The following is a 16,114-nucleotide window of genomic DNA, read 5'->3' as shown; positions in this document are numbered from 1 at the left end:
AACCTTGTTGCTACACGGATCTCATGCAACCTTTTGTCTATTCGCTTGAGACAATAATACGGGATACAAACAATTGCAATAAAACCTAGAAAACATAAGACAACCGGAGGAAATACAAAGACTGGATGTGACCAGGAGCGGTTAAAAGCTGAAGAGAACTGGTTCATAATAAAATTAGAATTGTTTAAGTAGTTCAACATACGTAGGTTTTCTGGTGTGATAGAAAGATTGTCTGTTGGTAGATGAAAGGTAGTATTAATAGGTTTGAAGATGTCATACTTGTGGGAGCGGAGTGCGATGTGATAATGTGTGGCATGGGCTATTATAGACTCAGACTTTACTGTACAGTAATCAGGGGCCTTATATAAACCAATTGCGGATAGTGAACGGACAGGGGTCCCTGGACAAATGAGACGGACAGGGGTCCCTGGACAAATGAGCCGGACAGGAGTTGAGTTACTAAAGAAGAAATAGAGGATGTGATTTAGATGAGCATGGTGTACCTGGCCTTTGGGAGTCGGAACAAAGGTACAGACAGGTTGTACTGAGAAGTTACGGACTAAGACAGATTCGCAAGGAGCAACGGTGCCAGGAAAAATTGTTAGGAGGTACGCAGCACAAACACGAGAGTTGGGTGTGAGAAGGGCACATCTACCGAGGTCACTTGAGGAAAGGAAGGCAATATAGAGATGATCATGGGAGAGAAGTAGGTACTCTGAAGAGACAGAGACTTGTACTGGGGAGTTATTGTACCAGAAGGGAAAAGGAATGATGTGAAAGAGATCGAGTATGATGGAAGAACGAAGAGGAATATGAACAATTATATCTTTAGTAAGGAATGTGGCTTCTAGTATTGGGTAGTAGTGTTCTAAAGAGGAAAATGGAATCATAGGAGACAAGCCGAATGTTGAGTGAGCCCATTCCAAGGTAGAACGAAGGTCAGAGAAAGATAATAAATCTAGGGTCACACGACTATCGACAGCATTGACTAAAATACGAATTACGCTAGAAACTTGGGAGTTCAAAAGTCCCTTTTGAAACCAAAAAGGTCACGGTTAGTCGCCACACCAAATAATCCACTGAGGATTTCTCCTCCAAGGTCAGAAAGTCCACGTTTCACTCGTGAGCGACCCACAGGCGTTTGGTGAGGGAAGGAATCTTGAAGATGGTTGAACTGATAACGAATATAATCTAATTTCCAGCAGATGGGTAAGTAGAGTGTGTACAATAATGTGTCATTGGGATGGCGATTTTTAATTTCTGACAAGAGTCCCTGCAGGTCGTCTAGCTGACGTGCAAGGTCAGGCAGGGCGATGGCCACAGCGGCCAGCAGCTCTAAGTCGTAGCGCAATGAGACGATGTCTTTTACCACCATTACCTCGCCTCCTGCGCCAACCAAGGCCCCGGGCCGTACTGCACCATCATCCTCACCTGATCCAGACCCAACCAGAGTCAGCACTGTCAGCATGTAGACCTACAGCATCTTTCCTATAAAATGAGGTGATCTTAGAGGTGATGTTGATACAGATGTTAACGACAGTATGAGATGATAAAGTTATGCATGAGACTAAGTGGCAGAAAGCAACTTGGCACGATAGTCATTAACAGTAGGGGAAGGCTGAATAGTAATGTCAGAAGGAAGGTTTAGAGAAGAGGAAGAAGGCTGAGTAGGAATTTGTTGTGGGGATGTGATCTCTCTTAGTGGTTCCTCCAAAACTATGCGTTCTGATGCACGTTTGAGATGATCTGCATGCACCCATGTCGTCTCTGCCTTGTGCAGATCTCTCAATTCAAACTTATTACCTTTACGAGATATGACACGGAAGGGACCCAAGAATTTACTGTTTAGTTTTGATTCTCTGTCATGACCTAAGGCAAAAACTAAGTCACCTACTTGGATGGTAACATCTGTGGCAGCGGCATGTTGGTTATATACCATCCCCTCATTTGTAAGGGCCAGATTATCCTGAACATATTTATGAATTTTCTGGAAGTTGGACAGGTTGACTCGCACATAGTTATCCTAGTCGTATATTGGATCGGATTTGGATTGCGACAGTGAATAAGGTAGTCTTTTGTCAAAGCCATATATGATGAAGAATGGTGTTTCTCCTATTGACTTATTGATGGATGAATTAATTGAAGCAGCTATCTGTGGAATCCATTCATCCCAGGTGGAAGTCTGATCTCCTACTATGTGACGCAGACTCTCCAATCTTTCTATTCCGGTGCTCTACTAGGCCATTCCAGGCTGGATGATGGGCCACTATATTGGATTTCTTAATTCCGTATCAAAGACAAATTTCTTCCAGAACTGAATTATTGAACTCTGACCCGTTATCAGTTGAAATTACTTCTGGTGTTGTGAAAGGGGAAATAACTGAATTAATAAAGGCATGTGCTACTGCGTTAGCAGACTTTTCACGCAATGGAACTAAGACAACAAATCTAGAGAAATGATCGACTACCACTAACAGATAAACGAAGTCAGATTCTGTACGAGGCAGCTTCAGAAGATCAAGAGAGACAGTTTTCCAAGGTTTTGATGGTGCTGGGTATTGCAATATAGGAGCAGGTTGACAGGTTGTCCCCTTGTGATGGGCACATGATAAACATGCATTGCAGTGCGCTTCTATATCCTTTCGCATAGTGGGACAATAATATGACAGACGTGCTTACCGTAAGCTTCTGTCTTTGCCAGGGTGTGATGCATGAGGGGTGTCGTGGATTAAATGGAGGGCAGCAGGAATTAAGTCTGTTGGAATGACTAGTTGCTTAACTTCGCGATGAGGTACGTTGTTACCTTTCAGTACTGAGTTTTTATAGAGCAATTCATTGTTGAAGAAGAATCTGATACAGGGACTGGTAACTTTGGCAGAGAAGAATCATCGCCTGACTCTAGGAAATATATGACCTGTGACCATACAGGGTCCTCATGCTGGAACCTATGTAGTGTGTCATAATTGAGCGCCATGTTTACATCACAACCGGTTGAGACTGTGGCAACATGTCGCGAGAGGGCATCGGCTATGACATTGGATTTTCCAGGAACGTATTCAAATGTCGGATTATAGTCAGTCACAGTGACTGCCCAACGTGCAAGTCGACCAGTAAGGTTACATCCCCGAAACAAGTCACATAAGGGAAGATGGTCTGTTTGGATGTGAACAGGATATCCGTAGATGATGTCACGGAAATGTTTTAGGGACCAGACCACGGCAAGGGCTTCCCAGTGAGTTACACTGTAATTCTTTTCCAGTGAGTTTAGCACACGGCTAGCATAGGCAATGACACATTTCCTTCCTTCGGAGTCATATTGCATGAGAACGGCACCTAGACCTACTCTGGAAGCATCAGTACAGAGAAGAAATGGTTTAGAATCATCAGGGAATGCCAAAACTGGTGATTGTGCTAGATCAGTTTTCAGTGTTGTGAATGCGGTTCCCTGTTCATCAGCCCACACAAAAGACACATCCTTCTTTAACAATTTTGTTAACGGCACAGCTATCTGGGCGTACCCTTTAATGAACCTTCTATAATACCCACTGAGACCGAGGAAACTGCGTACAGCGTCGGTGTTGGTTGGAGTTGGGAAATTCGTCACGCCTCTAACCTTGTCATCTGATGTGTGAATTCCGTGAGCGTCAACAACATGTCCTAGGAATTGGAGTTTCTTACGTAAAAAGTCACACTTTGATAGTTTGATCTTATGTCCGGCTTGTTTGAGTCTAGTGAACACTTTGGCTAACTTTTCTAAGTGTTCCTTCACCGAGTGACTAGCGATTATGACATCATCTAGATAAGCAAAAACTGAGTGACCTATCATGCCAGCGAAAACTGTATGAATTAGTCACATGCATGCTGAAGGTATATTTCTCAAACCGAATGGAAGTCTACAGAATTGGTAATGACCGGATGGAGTACTGAAGGCAGTGATAGGACGAGATGATTCTTCCATGTCGACCTGCCAATATCCACTTAAAAGATCTAGGGAGGAAAAAACACAATTGTTCTCGCCTAAGGATTCCAGACAATTAGTGAGTACAGGATTTGGAAATCTGTCTGGGACAGTCAGTGCATTCACGCGTCTGTAATCTATGACTGGTCGTAACTCACCACCTTTCTTTGGAACCAGAAATAGTGGGCTGTTCGATGGGCTATCAGAGTGTTCAATGACCTCCTTATCCAACATGTCCTGAATAAGACGATCGGCTTGTTGACGTTGGCTATGTGGTAAACAGTAGGCAGGTATATATACTGGCTGAGCTCCAGGCTGTAATGTAATATTATACTTTACCAAATTTGTCTTGCCCATATTCTCACAGGGTAGGGCTACTATTTTGCGATAGTCTGGCAAGAGATTAATTAATTGATGTCGGTGTTCCGGGAAATCACTTTGTTTCACATGAGATTCAAGATTAGATGGAATATTGGTGGACTGAGCAACTGAGCACACATCAGCAACAGGGTATGGAAAATCCTATAACATGTATGGCCGCTGGGTATACCAAGAAATCGCCAATCTGTGTTCCCATTCGTAAGGTGTTTGTTGTGTTTACAATATACAAGTAGCATAAACCATCCTCCAGCACCGTACATAACGCTGACTCATAAGCTAAGCCATTCATACAACACGTCTCAGGTAAGGTTAGTACATCCACTCCTGCTTTCGCACCCACAACACGAACAGAGACTTTGGTAAGCTTGTGTCGCAACAAAATTGTGCTCTGATTTGTTACTGCACGTCTTATCTCTGCGTGTTGTAAAACATCAATCACACTATCTGAGGTAGTTAAATGAGACGTGTCTGAGTCGGCGAGTGTGCCACTGTCAGAGGGGTTGATACGATCCACAGTTGAATGCTCAGAGGATGTAGTACTAGATGGTAGTGTACTTGGCTGTTCAGGTAACGGCGTGTGTATTTGGTTACTCTTGACTACTGTTGGAATCATGTGAGACTTAATAACTGAGTCGGTTTGGGAAAGTACCGGACGTGGATATTCCATACTAGATATTGGGAAACCATTGACATGTACACAACGAGAAGCAGGGAGGAGAGCAATGGCTTCTTGGGCCACTGTCGAAAAGCCAATGAGAGTGTCCGCTGGGTACTTAAGATCATTAGTGACATGAAACTCTACGTCAAAAGGTCTTAAGGCTTTATCAAGTTGTACTTCTAGTGTGATCTTTCCTTTGACCTGAAATTCTGAGCCATCCACACCGCATAGGCGAATGTCAGGTGGTTCGAGGAGCCCAACTCTTTTAGTTATTATCCTGATGTTGTTTAAAGAGGTATCTGAGATTAGATTTACCATAGATCCGCTGTCCATAAAGAAAGAGCTTTGTACCCCTTCGCTCCATCCTAGAATGACTAAGCCTGAAGATGTTATAGGTCCTACCTGACGAATGGGAAGTTGATTTTCTGTTACCTTATTTTCAGACACCGGCGGATCTTCTACTGTTAGGTTACATTTCTCCGATCCGAGCGCTCGTCTTCCCCCGACTGACGGCTCTTAAGGTAACGACACTCGTCTGTGGAGTGAGTTGTGCTATTCTTATGGTACTTGCAAGTTAGACATCGGGACCGCGAAGGTGCGTGCGGGCGTTCCCGTGAGCGAAAACGTCTTTCTTTGCGTGCACAGCTAGATTCTCGATGACCTACATTACCACAGTGCCAGCACACAACTGAGGATTGTTTGCTTCATCGCAGAGTTGAATTGTCACGAACGCTAGAAGGTGAACGATAGTGTGAGTGAGATCGATTACTAGGTTTGGTTCTTGTAGTTGGCCGCGAACGAGAGGAATCAGATGAAGTGATGCTGGTGTGTAGTACTCTCGCAGTACCACCTGCAGAGGGAGAGGGTGAACTGTAAGAATCGACCTGGTGAGTGAAGTCTGTTCCTGACCTTTCATTGATTGTCTTACTAATATCCATTATTTTGTCTCCTGGTTTAAAGCCAACTTGTAGTGCTATTTGTTTTGGGGAGTCCGAAAGCCAATTTAGAAATCTAAAGTAACTGAACAAGTCTGCAAAATTATTTAATGTAATCATGATCTCCCTGTTGTGTTGTGTTACCCATTGAGTACCACGGAATAATTGGCGCAACTCTGAACTCGTCACCCTCATAGTAGCGGCTGCCTCAATTACTTTTGCATGTTGGGGAGGTACCTTCATGTCTTCCTGCATTTGCTTGAGGAGATTAGTTAATCCTATAAGGGATGCAGAATTGGAATGTTGGCAACAGTACTGAATAAGCCGTTGGCGAAACGTGTCAAACATTTGACAATCTTCGAAGTGCCCCGCAAAATAGCAGCTCCTATTAATGATCTGCCATGATGGAGTCGACTGAGAAGATATGAAACTTTCAAGGGTTCAGTTACAATCTGGCGATTATGAATGTCGTTTTCGACCTCTCTGAGGAAATCGTAAATCGAAACAGTACGGTACTATCCTCTCCTGTAAATTTGGGTCTATTCACATCATTCAAATTTATGGATTGGGGAGGTGGAGAGTTCTGAGTCGCCATCGTAAGAAGAGGGTGAGACTGCAAAGGTGAGGAAGTAGGCACGGTAGTGAACTGAGACGGTGTGTGGGAAGGAAGTGTCGTGGCGGTAGTGGTGTGTGTATGTGTAGTAGTAGGGAGGGATAAAGACTGTGGAGAAGACTGAGTGGTTTCAGGAGAATCAGTTGGAGAAGATGACAGAGTATCTGGAGGTAATATATTTGGATTTAGGGTAGGAGTAACAGGTGTAGTAGAAACAGGTATGGAACTTACGGTTGGTTTGGTATAACATCTGCCACTGCAAAGATTTACATTATCACTACATACAGCGTTATCTGTGTTACCGTCAGGTTCAATAGGTGAGTGATCTACCCTTTTAAAAAAGGAGATTAACAGAGTAGGAAGTAAGCAAACGAAACTAAATGAACAAATGGATGAATAAATGGGAATAAATAAATTAAAATATTTGTACTTTGTAAAGAAATGACATATATACAATTAATATGAGTGAAAATGAATGCATTATTTACAGCTAAGTATGAGTGGGAGAAAATGGGGTGAAGTAGGAGTGAGTGAACGAAAAATTCTGACTGAATGAAAAATGAGGGACGAGAATACAATGAATGGATGAGAGTAAATAGCGAATATATCACAGTCTATAGAGACAGCTTGGCTTCTCTGTAGAAAGGGATTAATCAATGTAATGGAATGAGGAATTACATGAAAATGCAGGTAGGAAATACTTCTAGTGAGATGCGGTCAGTCCCAAGGCTGGAGAAAAAGTGAGGCTCTCGTCTCCTCGTGATTGGGTGGAAGTGTCCGTGACGTCACTGGGTGGTGGCTCTCCACTAGGCAGAACGAGAAGGTGATAGGAGCAGGAGACTGTGACGTAGCTCGGTGTGACTGGCCATGCTCCCTGGGTGACGTCGGTGTGTGTGGTGGGTGGGGAAAACGATGACGTAACGGCGTCTGGCGGCGGTTGGGGGCTGCTTCCTGGAGTGGGGTCTGGGGTGAAGTTTGTGGGGTCTGAAACTAACCCTTACAGCAGGCTGGACAGGAACACAGGCAGGCAAAGGCAGGTTGTATGTTGATAGGAGCAGGAGCCTTATGTGGCTCACTGGCTGTAGTGGCGTGGTGATAGGTGGGGTGTTGATGTGGAGGAAATTCCCAAAATTACATAAAAACTGCCAGAACGATTTCACACCAAGACTGCAAACAGGGCTGGAGGCTAGGGCGGAGATAGACTGTGTCGTCGTGGGAAGAACAGCAGCGACAGTAGCGTGGGAAGACAGACACAGCTAAGCCGGCCCACAGAAGACGTAATTCACTATTATCCCACTCGCTTTCCACCAAATGTTAATGCTGTCGATGGCCCCCTTTATGTCACTTGCAGGTGAAGGCAAAGTCTTGTAGTAGTTTTCTGACAATATATTAAACACCGTCTTGAATCAATATACAGCGATACAGGACAAACTCCATGTCCATCCCCAGACCCGTATAGACAGCTACTGATCGCCGGCTCTCATCTGGCTAGGGTGGTGGTTCCGATCACAGAGGCATGAATCACTCAAGGTAGACACAATAATCCGGTCATCATAGACATAACACTGGGCGTTGATGCCCTACTTGGATCCTACTTACAACTACTTACTTCTTACATACTATATTTACATACTATATAATATTTACAAAAAGGTTACAAACACTTGTGATGTCTGCCCCCGACTGTACCCAGGTACCCTTTACCGAGTTCCGTCAGAAATTTGATCCCTTCTGTGTCTGTGGTTTTGAAGGGGTTGATATCACTACCGTCCATTCACTTGATGTAGTGGTCTAGTGAGTCAAGATGCTCCAAGTGGATGGTGCTTTCAGGGGATGGTTTGGGATTAGATTTCCATGCAATGCAGCTCAGGGAGGAGAAACTGAACACCAGCTCTTTAAATATCTGGAATATGGTGAAGTAGAGGGAAGAGGAGACCGAGGATGAGATGGAGGGATGGTGTGGGGAGCTATGTGAATGAGATGGAGTGAGAGAGAGGGAGGAGGAGACCGAGGATGAGATGGAGTTAGGGTGTGGGGAGGTATGTGAATGAGAGAGAGAGAGAGAGAGAGAGAGAGAGAGAGAGAGAGAGAGCCAGCTTTCTTTTAGTGGCAAAGTTGGTTCCGTTCTTCAAGTGCCTTTCCTTCCTTACTCTTCTCTGCCGCTACTGGCTTTGTGGGTTTATCCGGCTTAAGCCTTATATTAGCAGGCTGGCTTGGCGCTCCTGGCTTTATCCTAGTGGCTTTTCAGTGTTATAAATCGCTGGAGGGAGTATGGAAATAGAGACTGACTAGGAGAGTGCTTGTGAGTGAGGTGGCGTGGGAGGAGAAGACTGAGGACGAGGTGGAGGGATTTGGTGGAAAGGTGAGTGAGATATGGATGAGATTTGTTCGTGACCACCGCCTCCGGGATAACGGCGTTGGCTGTAGATAGATAAATAGATAGATAGACAAATGGACACATCGATATATACTTACAAACACGTCGGTACTGATGGATAGATAGATAGATAGATAGATAGACAAATGGACAGATCGATATATACTTACAAACATGTCGGTACTGATGGATAGATAGGTAGATAGATAGATAGACGGACCCACAGACAGGTAGAGAAAATAGATACACAGATGGACCGATAGATAAAGATAGATAGACAGTTAGACAGATAGAAGTTTTGTCCTGTACATTTCTTCTGTATAAAATCCTCTTATGGGAGAAAGAACAGGTAAAAAACCTATTACTAATGTTCCCCTGTTGCCTTGTCAGCATTTCATTTACTATCTATCTGTCTGTCTATCTATCTATCTGTTTATCTATCTGTCCATCTATCTATCCATCTATAGCCAGACGCCATAATCCCCTAAGGGGTGGCCGTTTGTCTTTGAGTTAGTTGGTTGACAGGGAAGGGCACTAACCCTCCGCCACCCCATTTGTTGACACGTAGGGAACACGTATGGGTTGGTTATATGGCTACCACCCAGCGTTGTAAATGGCTTCCTGGCTTAGAGGAAACCATTAAGCTAATCATTCAATGTCAAGCCACCTGAAAAGGAAAGAAGAGTAATAAAAAGTGACTGGAAAGGTGGGAGAAATAGGAAGAGAGGAGGACAGACACAGAAAAACAATGATAAAGGTGAAGCAAGAAGTAGACAGCACTACATCAAGTGAGTGGATGATGGTGAGAAATAGGAAGCGAGTAGGGCAGACACAGAAAAAGAATGATAAAGGTGAAGGAAGAAGTAGGCAGCACTACATCAAGTAAGTAGATGATGTTCTATTACGATTATAAACAAAAACAGCATTGAGGTTTTGGTCCTCCAGGTGTTTATTAAGGACAGGTGTGTTTAATTAAGACGTACCTGGCTGTATTAATTTACGTATTTACCTTTTTTATTTAATATTTCGAATTAGTGATCCGGAAGTTGTTATTTTATGTATGTCATTTTTCTGTCTACCTATGTGTGTGTGTGTGTGTGTGTGTGTGTGTGTGTGTGTGTGTGTGTGTGTGTCGGTTTTTCTCTCTCTCTCTCTCTCTCTCTCTCTCTCTCTCTCTCTCTCTCTCTCATTCTAAGCAGATGCCCAGTCACGAGTCCTCATAAAAATACGAGTTCCTTTTTTTGGAGGAGAGAGAGAGAGAGAGAGAGAGAGAGAGTGCCCTTATTACAATTACCACGTACTCTGTCAATTTAGTACAATTAGGTACTTCTGTAGTGAGAGTAATTTCATCAACGAAGAGAGAATTGGGAGCAGCCGACGTGATGATCATGATGATGATGATGATGGTGATGATGATGATGGTGATGGTGGTGATGATGGTGGTGGTGGTGATGGTAGTGATGATGGTGATGATGATGATGGTGATGATAATGATGATGATAATGATGATTACAATGATGATGATGATGATGATGGTGATGATGATGATGATACTCTACACGTAACCCTTTCAGACCGGCGATGCCTTACTGATTCTCTCCACCTCAAATAATAATTTTCTTATATAAATGGAAGGCAGATTTATTGGCCTAGAAGAATTAGATTTATTCTTTACTAACTCCTTTATTACCTTTTTTACTCATCCTTAGCTCAGTTGGAGACTTAGGCGGCATTACATCCATTTCATAGCACTTCTTCGTGTCTAGCATCATATTCTAGTGTTAGGCTATTGCTACATCTCAACAGTCATGAGGAGGTGAGAGAGAGCTACACTTCTGTCTCTCTCTCTCTCTCTCTCTCTCTCTCTCATTCTGTGTGTGTGTGTGTGTGTGTGTGGTGTGTGTGTGTGCGCGTGTGTGTGTGTAAGGAGTGCTTGTGTATGTATGATATTAACGTATTTAAAGAGGTGTGTGTGTGTGTGTGTGTGTGTGTGTGTGTGTGTGTGTGTGTGTGTGTGTGTGTGTGTGTGTGTGTGTGTGTGTGTGTGTGCGCGTGTGTGTGTGTAAGGAGTGCTTGTGTATGTATGATATTAACGTATTTAAAGAGGTGTGTGTGTGTGTGTGTGTGTGTGTGTGTGTGTGGTGTGTGTGTGCGCGTGTGTGTGTGTAAGGAGTGCTTGTGTATGTATGATATTAACGTATTTAAAGAGGTGTGTGTGTGTGTGTGTGTGTGTGTGTGTGTGTGTGTGTGTGTGTGTAATATTAACGTGTTTAAAGAGGTGTGTGTGTGTGTGTGTGTGTGTGTGTGTGTAATATTAACGTGTTTAAAGAGGTGTGTGTGTGTGTGTGTGTGTGTGTGTAATATTAACGTGTTTAAAGAGGTGTGTGTGTGTGTGTAATATTAACGTGTTTAAAGAGGTGTGTGTGTGTGTGTGTGTGTGTGTGTGTGTGTGTGTGTGTGTGTGTGTGTGTGTGTGTGTGTGTGTGTGTGTGTGTGTGTGTGTGTGTGTGTGTGTGTGTTTGTTTGTGTGTGTGTGTGTGTGTGTGTGTGTGTGTGTAAGAAATGCATGTGTACGTATGATATTAACGTGTTAAAAGAGGTGTGTGTGTGTGTGTGTGTGTGTGTGTGTGTGTGTGTGTGTGTGTGTGTGTGTGTGTGTGTGTGTGTGTGTGTGTGTGTGTGTGTGTGTGTGTGTGTGTGTGTGTGTAATATTAACGTTTTTAAAGAGGTGTGTGTGTGTGTGTGTGTGTGTGTGTGTGTGTGTGTGTGTGTGTGTGTGTGTGTGTGTGTGTGTGTGTGTGTGTGTGTGTGTGTGTGTGTGTGTGTGTGTGTGTGTGTGTGTGTGTGTGTGTGTGTGTGTGTGTGTGTGTGTGTGTGTGTGTGTGTGTGTGTGTGTGTGTGTGTGTGTGTGTAATATTAACGTTTTTAAAGAGGTGTGTGTGTGTGTGTGTGTGTGTGTGTGTGTGTGTGTGTGTGTGTGTGTGTGTGTGTGTTTTACTAGAGTATGCAGGGTGGAGAGATATTTTTAACTCTATTGGCAGCAAATAGAGTTTAAGATAATTACACTTTTCTTGCTCTAATTTCTCTCATCTTCTCTTGCTGTAATTCCTCTTTTCTCTTCCTCTTATTCCTCCTTTCTCTTGCTGTAATTCCCCCCATGTTCTGCAAATTCTTCCCATCTTCTCAAGCTCTTATTCTTCCCATCTTCTCTTGCTGTAATTCCTCCCATCTTCTCTTGCTCTAGTTCCTGCCATCTTCTCTTGCTCTCATTACTCCTTTCTCTTGCTCTAATTCCTCCCATCTTCTCCCTCCATCTTCCTCTCTTCCTTTCTCTCTCTTTATTCCAGACTCATTTACCTCCTCTCTCACCTTTATTTACAACATTTATTAATCATCCATTCTTGCCTAATGTCTGTGAATAAAGAATCTTATCGTAAATTTATTGTTTGTTGTCATCTCATTCTCCCTCTCCTTCTCAATTATTCCTTCCTCATTTGTGCCACACCCATTCTCTCTCTCTCTCTCTCTCTCTCTCTCTCTCTCTCTCTCTCTCTCGTTTTTCATTGCATCTGTACCATCTTATTAGCCTTCTGTACTGCTTGCCGTCCTTTTATTGCCGTCTTTACTTATTATCCCTCCCCCCCCCCCGAAGGGGCTCGGGGACGGCTGTTTTTTCCACTTGGTTCGTCTTTCTGTCTGTTTGTTTGTCTGTCTGGCTGTCTGGCTGTCTGTCTGTCTGTTAACAACTTTATGCTAAAACTACTTGTGTGATTTTGACTAAAATTACAGGGATGATGGGCTATGACCTGATTACCTGATTACATTTTGGGCCAAACTGGGCCAAGGCCCAGGCTGTGGGCTCCCAAAATGTAAATTGTAAACATAGTTTTTTCGCCATAACTCCTTTCAAATTCATCATACCGACATGAAACCCAAACCTAAAGGTGCAGCTTTCAAATCTGCATCCTATAACATGCCTCATTACATCAGAGGGTCCCCCCCCCCCAGTTAGCGGTAGGGGGGTCAGTGTCAGGTGGGTCAGGTCTAAAATTTCAAATGGGCATAAAATCGTCAATTTTCACCTGATTTACTTCAAATTTGATATGTGACATCTTTCACTAGATATCCTGTTGTGTTTATACGTCACCACTATAATAACTGCCGGGGACGGGTTTGCTGTGCCTTGGCACGTCTCCTTGTTGCCTCTTTGCTAATTTTTTTTTTTTTTTAATAACAGAACAGAGGAAGGAAAAACAAATGAACAAAAAAAAAAAAATCCATGCACCAGATTACTGGTGTCCTCTGTTGATAAAATATCTGTAACAGTTAGACTTGAACAGCAGTAGGTTGAAGTCTGGAGGGAAACAACTCTGGGGAAGCGAGTTCCAGAGAGATGCAGTTCGGGGAATGAAAGAATTCTGATTGGCAGAAGTTCTGGAGTATGACTGAGTGACATTCCAGTCATGAGCGCTGCCAGCTGCCCGTGTAGCGCGAGGGAAGGCATGGAGAGGTGGCACAATGGACGCAACTTCGTCTGAGCATTTGCCATAAAAATATCTGTAAAATAATGCAAAGGAGGCAACATTCCTTCTTACTTGTAGGGGAGGTAGTTTGCTAGTAATAGCAGGGTTATTAATGATTCTAACAGCTTTGTTCTGAATTGCCCTCTTTGCTTGTTACCCCTTTTACTTATTGCCCACTTTACTTATTGCCCTCTTTACTTAATGCCCTCCTTACTTGTTGCCCTCTTTATGCCCACTTAATTTATTGCCTCTTTTCCCCTTTTTTTCCAGGGAAAATGTTGAGCGAGTGGCGTGGGGAAGAGGCATGAAAGGAAGGTCGGACAATTCAGCCTTAAATTAAAGGAAAAGAAAGGATAAGGAGGAAGGAGAGGTGGGAGGAGGAGGAGGTGGAAAAAGAAGAAGAGGAGGAGGAAGAGGAAGCAACGGAAGGAAAAGTAGAGGAGGTTTGAAGGTGAGAGGGAAAACTGAGAGAAAAGTCCTGAAAATGCGAGAGTATTATTAAAATGGTCGTGTTGTGTCCACTGGCTTTCTAACTAAGGTATGAAAATAGAAAAAAAAAAACCAGCCTTCTTGATGCGGGACCAGTGACGAAAGGATTAGAGTGAGGGAGGGGAAGTTTGTGAAAGTGAGAGAGGAGGAGTGAGAGAAGAGATAAATGTTAAAAATCCACTAAGATTTTTTTAGTTCATGTGGCGCTGTCCTCGATGGCATTGCGTTTAGGAGGCGAAGATGTGAGGGAGACTCCTTTGTGCCTCCTTCTCCAAAGTTGGTCCTTGAAATGCCTCTCAGGTCAGCGCGAGTCAGATTTCAGTCGTATTTAAATGCTAGAGTCAGATTTCAGTCGTATTTAAATGCTAGAGTCAGATTTCAGTCGTATTTAAATGCTAGAGTCAGATTTCAGTCGTATTTAAATGCTAGAGTCAGATTTCAGTCGTATTTAAATGCTAGAGTCAGATTTCAGTCGTATTTAAATGTTTGAGTCAGATTTCAGTCGTATTTAAATGTTAGAGTCAGATTTTAGTCATATTTAAATGCTAGAGTCAGATTTCAGTCGTATTTGAATGAGTCTGATTTCAGTCGTATTTGAATGAGTCTGATTTCAGTCGTATTTGAATGCTAGAGTCAGATTTCCAAATTTTTAAAATCGCTTGAGTCAGATTTCAGTTGTTTTTAAAGGCCTGAGTTACATTTCAGTCGTATTTAAATGCTTGAGTCGGATTTCAGTCGTATTTAAATGCTTGAGTCGGATTTCAGTCGTATTTAAATGCTAGAGTCGGATTTCAGTCGGTTTTCAAGTAAGATTTCAGTCGTATTTTAATGCTTAAGTCAGACTTCAGTCGTATTTCAAGTCAGATTTAAGTCGTATTTTAATGCTTAAGTCAGATTTCGGTCGTATTTAAATGGCGGACAATCATCCTTTTTTTTTTTTTTTTTAAGGAAGAAGGAACCAAGGGCCAGGAGCCAGCAAGATTGTTCCCTCCAAGAAAAAATAAAAGCCAGATAACAGAGAGCTCAGTTCAAGATCCGTTCACTTCAAGATGCCTAGACACACTGCATTTGAAAGACTGGAGGTCATAGGCAGTGGGAAACACAGACAGTGAAGTGAACGATTGTGGTGTTAGTAAAAGCCACTCATGGGACCCAGTCGCTTATATTGTAAGTGAAATAAGAGAAGCAGTATTCTGTCACAAACCAGTTACTTGGATTTCGATGTTAATAGTAGTTTAGTAGTAGTTAAGCCCAAAGAAAAGATCAAGTTAATTAGAAGCTAGATAAGGTGCATGCAAGCAGGGAAATTCATGAAAAAGAAAGTGTTTATTGGATTTCTGATAATACTTTAAGAACTCCACAGAAAATCCCAAGAAAAAATTAAGAAAACAGAAAAGAAAGATGCAGTAGCTTGGAAGTTAAAGGTAAATACAAGAAGTGAAGCTGAGACAAGAGGAAGAGTTACATGCATCCTGAGTGCTGTGAACCCCAGTAGAGAAATCCAGGCTAATGAAATACTGAAATGGATTGATAGCACAGGGAAAGGCAGCTCTGATATCTGGGGGAAGATTGAAAGTTAGACATCAGCTCTGAACCTGGAGTGAATGACCAAAGTGATGAGGAAGACAGGACGCTTGTTAGGGGGTACCTGACCGGGGCTAAACACACCATGACCTTCCTTGACACAGTAAGAAACAGTACGCAGGTCAGGCAAGGTCAGGGCATCCTAGGGGCACTGTTCCGCTCTGCTGGCGGAGTAGATGGAGGAGGAGGGAGGCAGGAGGAAGTGGAGGAGGAGGTGGATGATCAGAACTCCACATCCATCGTCAGCCAGGCTAACTCCTTGACCGTAAGCACCGGAAGAGGCTTAGATCTTAATGCAAATGGAGACCTAGATTTGAGTGGCTCCCTTCTCACCCTTGGAGATCAGGAGACCGTCTATCTCTCCTCCTTGGCCCACAACTTGAGCCTCCAGATCTCGTCCTCGAGCAATGGGACTCGAGTAGAGGCGCTCTTCGCCAACTACCCTCCACACCTGCTGGATTTTGCCGTCTTCTGCTGCGTCGCCTTCATCGTCCTCGGCGTCCCGGCCAACCTCATCACCATCATCGCCCTCGTCAGGTGCAAAAAGGTAGGGGTTGTCTGGCACTTGTATGTTTTCTGCTCCAGCTTCTCAGTTT

At 43.3% G+C, this 16,114-nt stretch overlaps 1 protein-coding gene across 1 annotated transcript in view; it reads left to right on the top strand.

The window, feature by feature from the left end:
• Positions 1-494: 494 nt before the first annotated feature.
• The window catches only part of LOC145413247 (G-protein coupled receptor moody-like), a 65,516-nt gene continuing 49,896 nt past the window's right edge, over positions 495-16,114 (top strand). Inside the window, exons 1-2 of the mRNA XM_080282977.1 lie at positions 495-528; positions 15,860-16,065. Coding sequence (XP_080139103.1) covers positions 495-528; positions 15,860-16,065 — 240 coding nt within the window. The remainder of the gene's footprint in view (positions 529-15,859; positions 16,066-16,114) is intronic.

Source organism: Coenobita brevimanus, chromosome 95 (assembly GCF_032717465.1).
Source record: "Coenobita brevimanus isolate Jiangsu-jjx chromosome 95, ASM3271746v2, whole genome shotgun sequence".
NCBI classification, from domain to species: Eukaryota; Metazoa; Arthropoda; class Malacostraca; order Decapoda; family Coenobitidae; genus Coenobita; species Coenobita brevimanus.
This window is presented reverse-complemented; position numbering and strand designations above follow the sequence as displayed.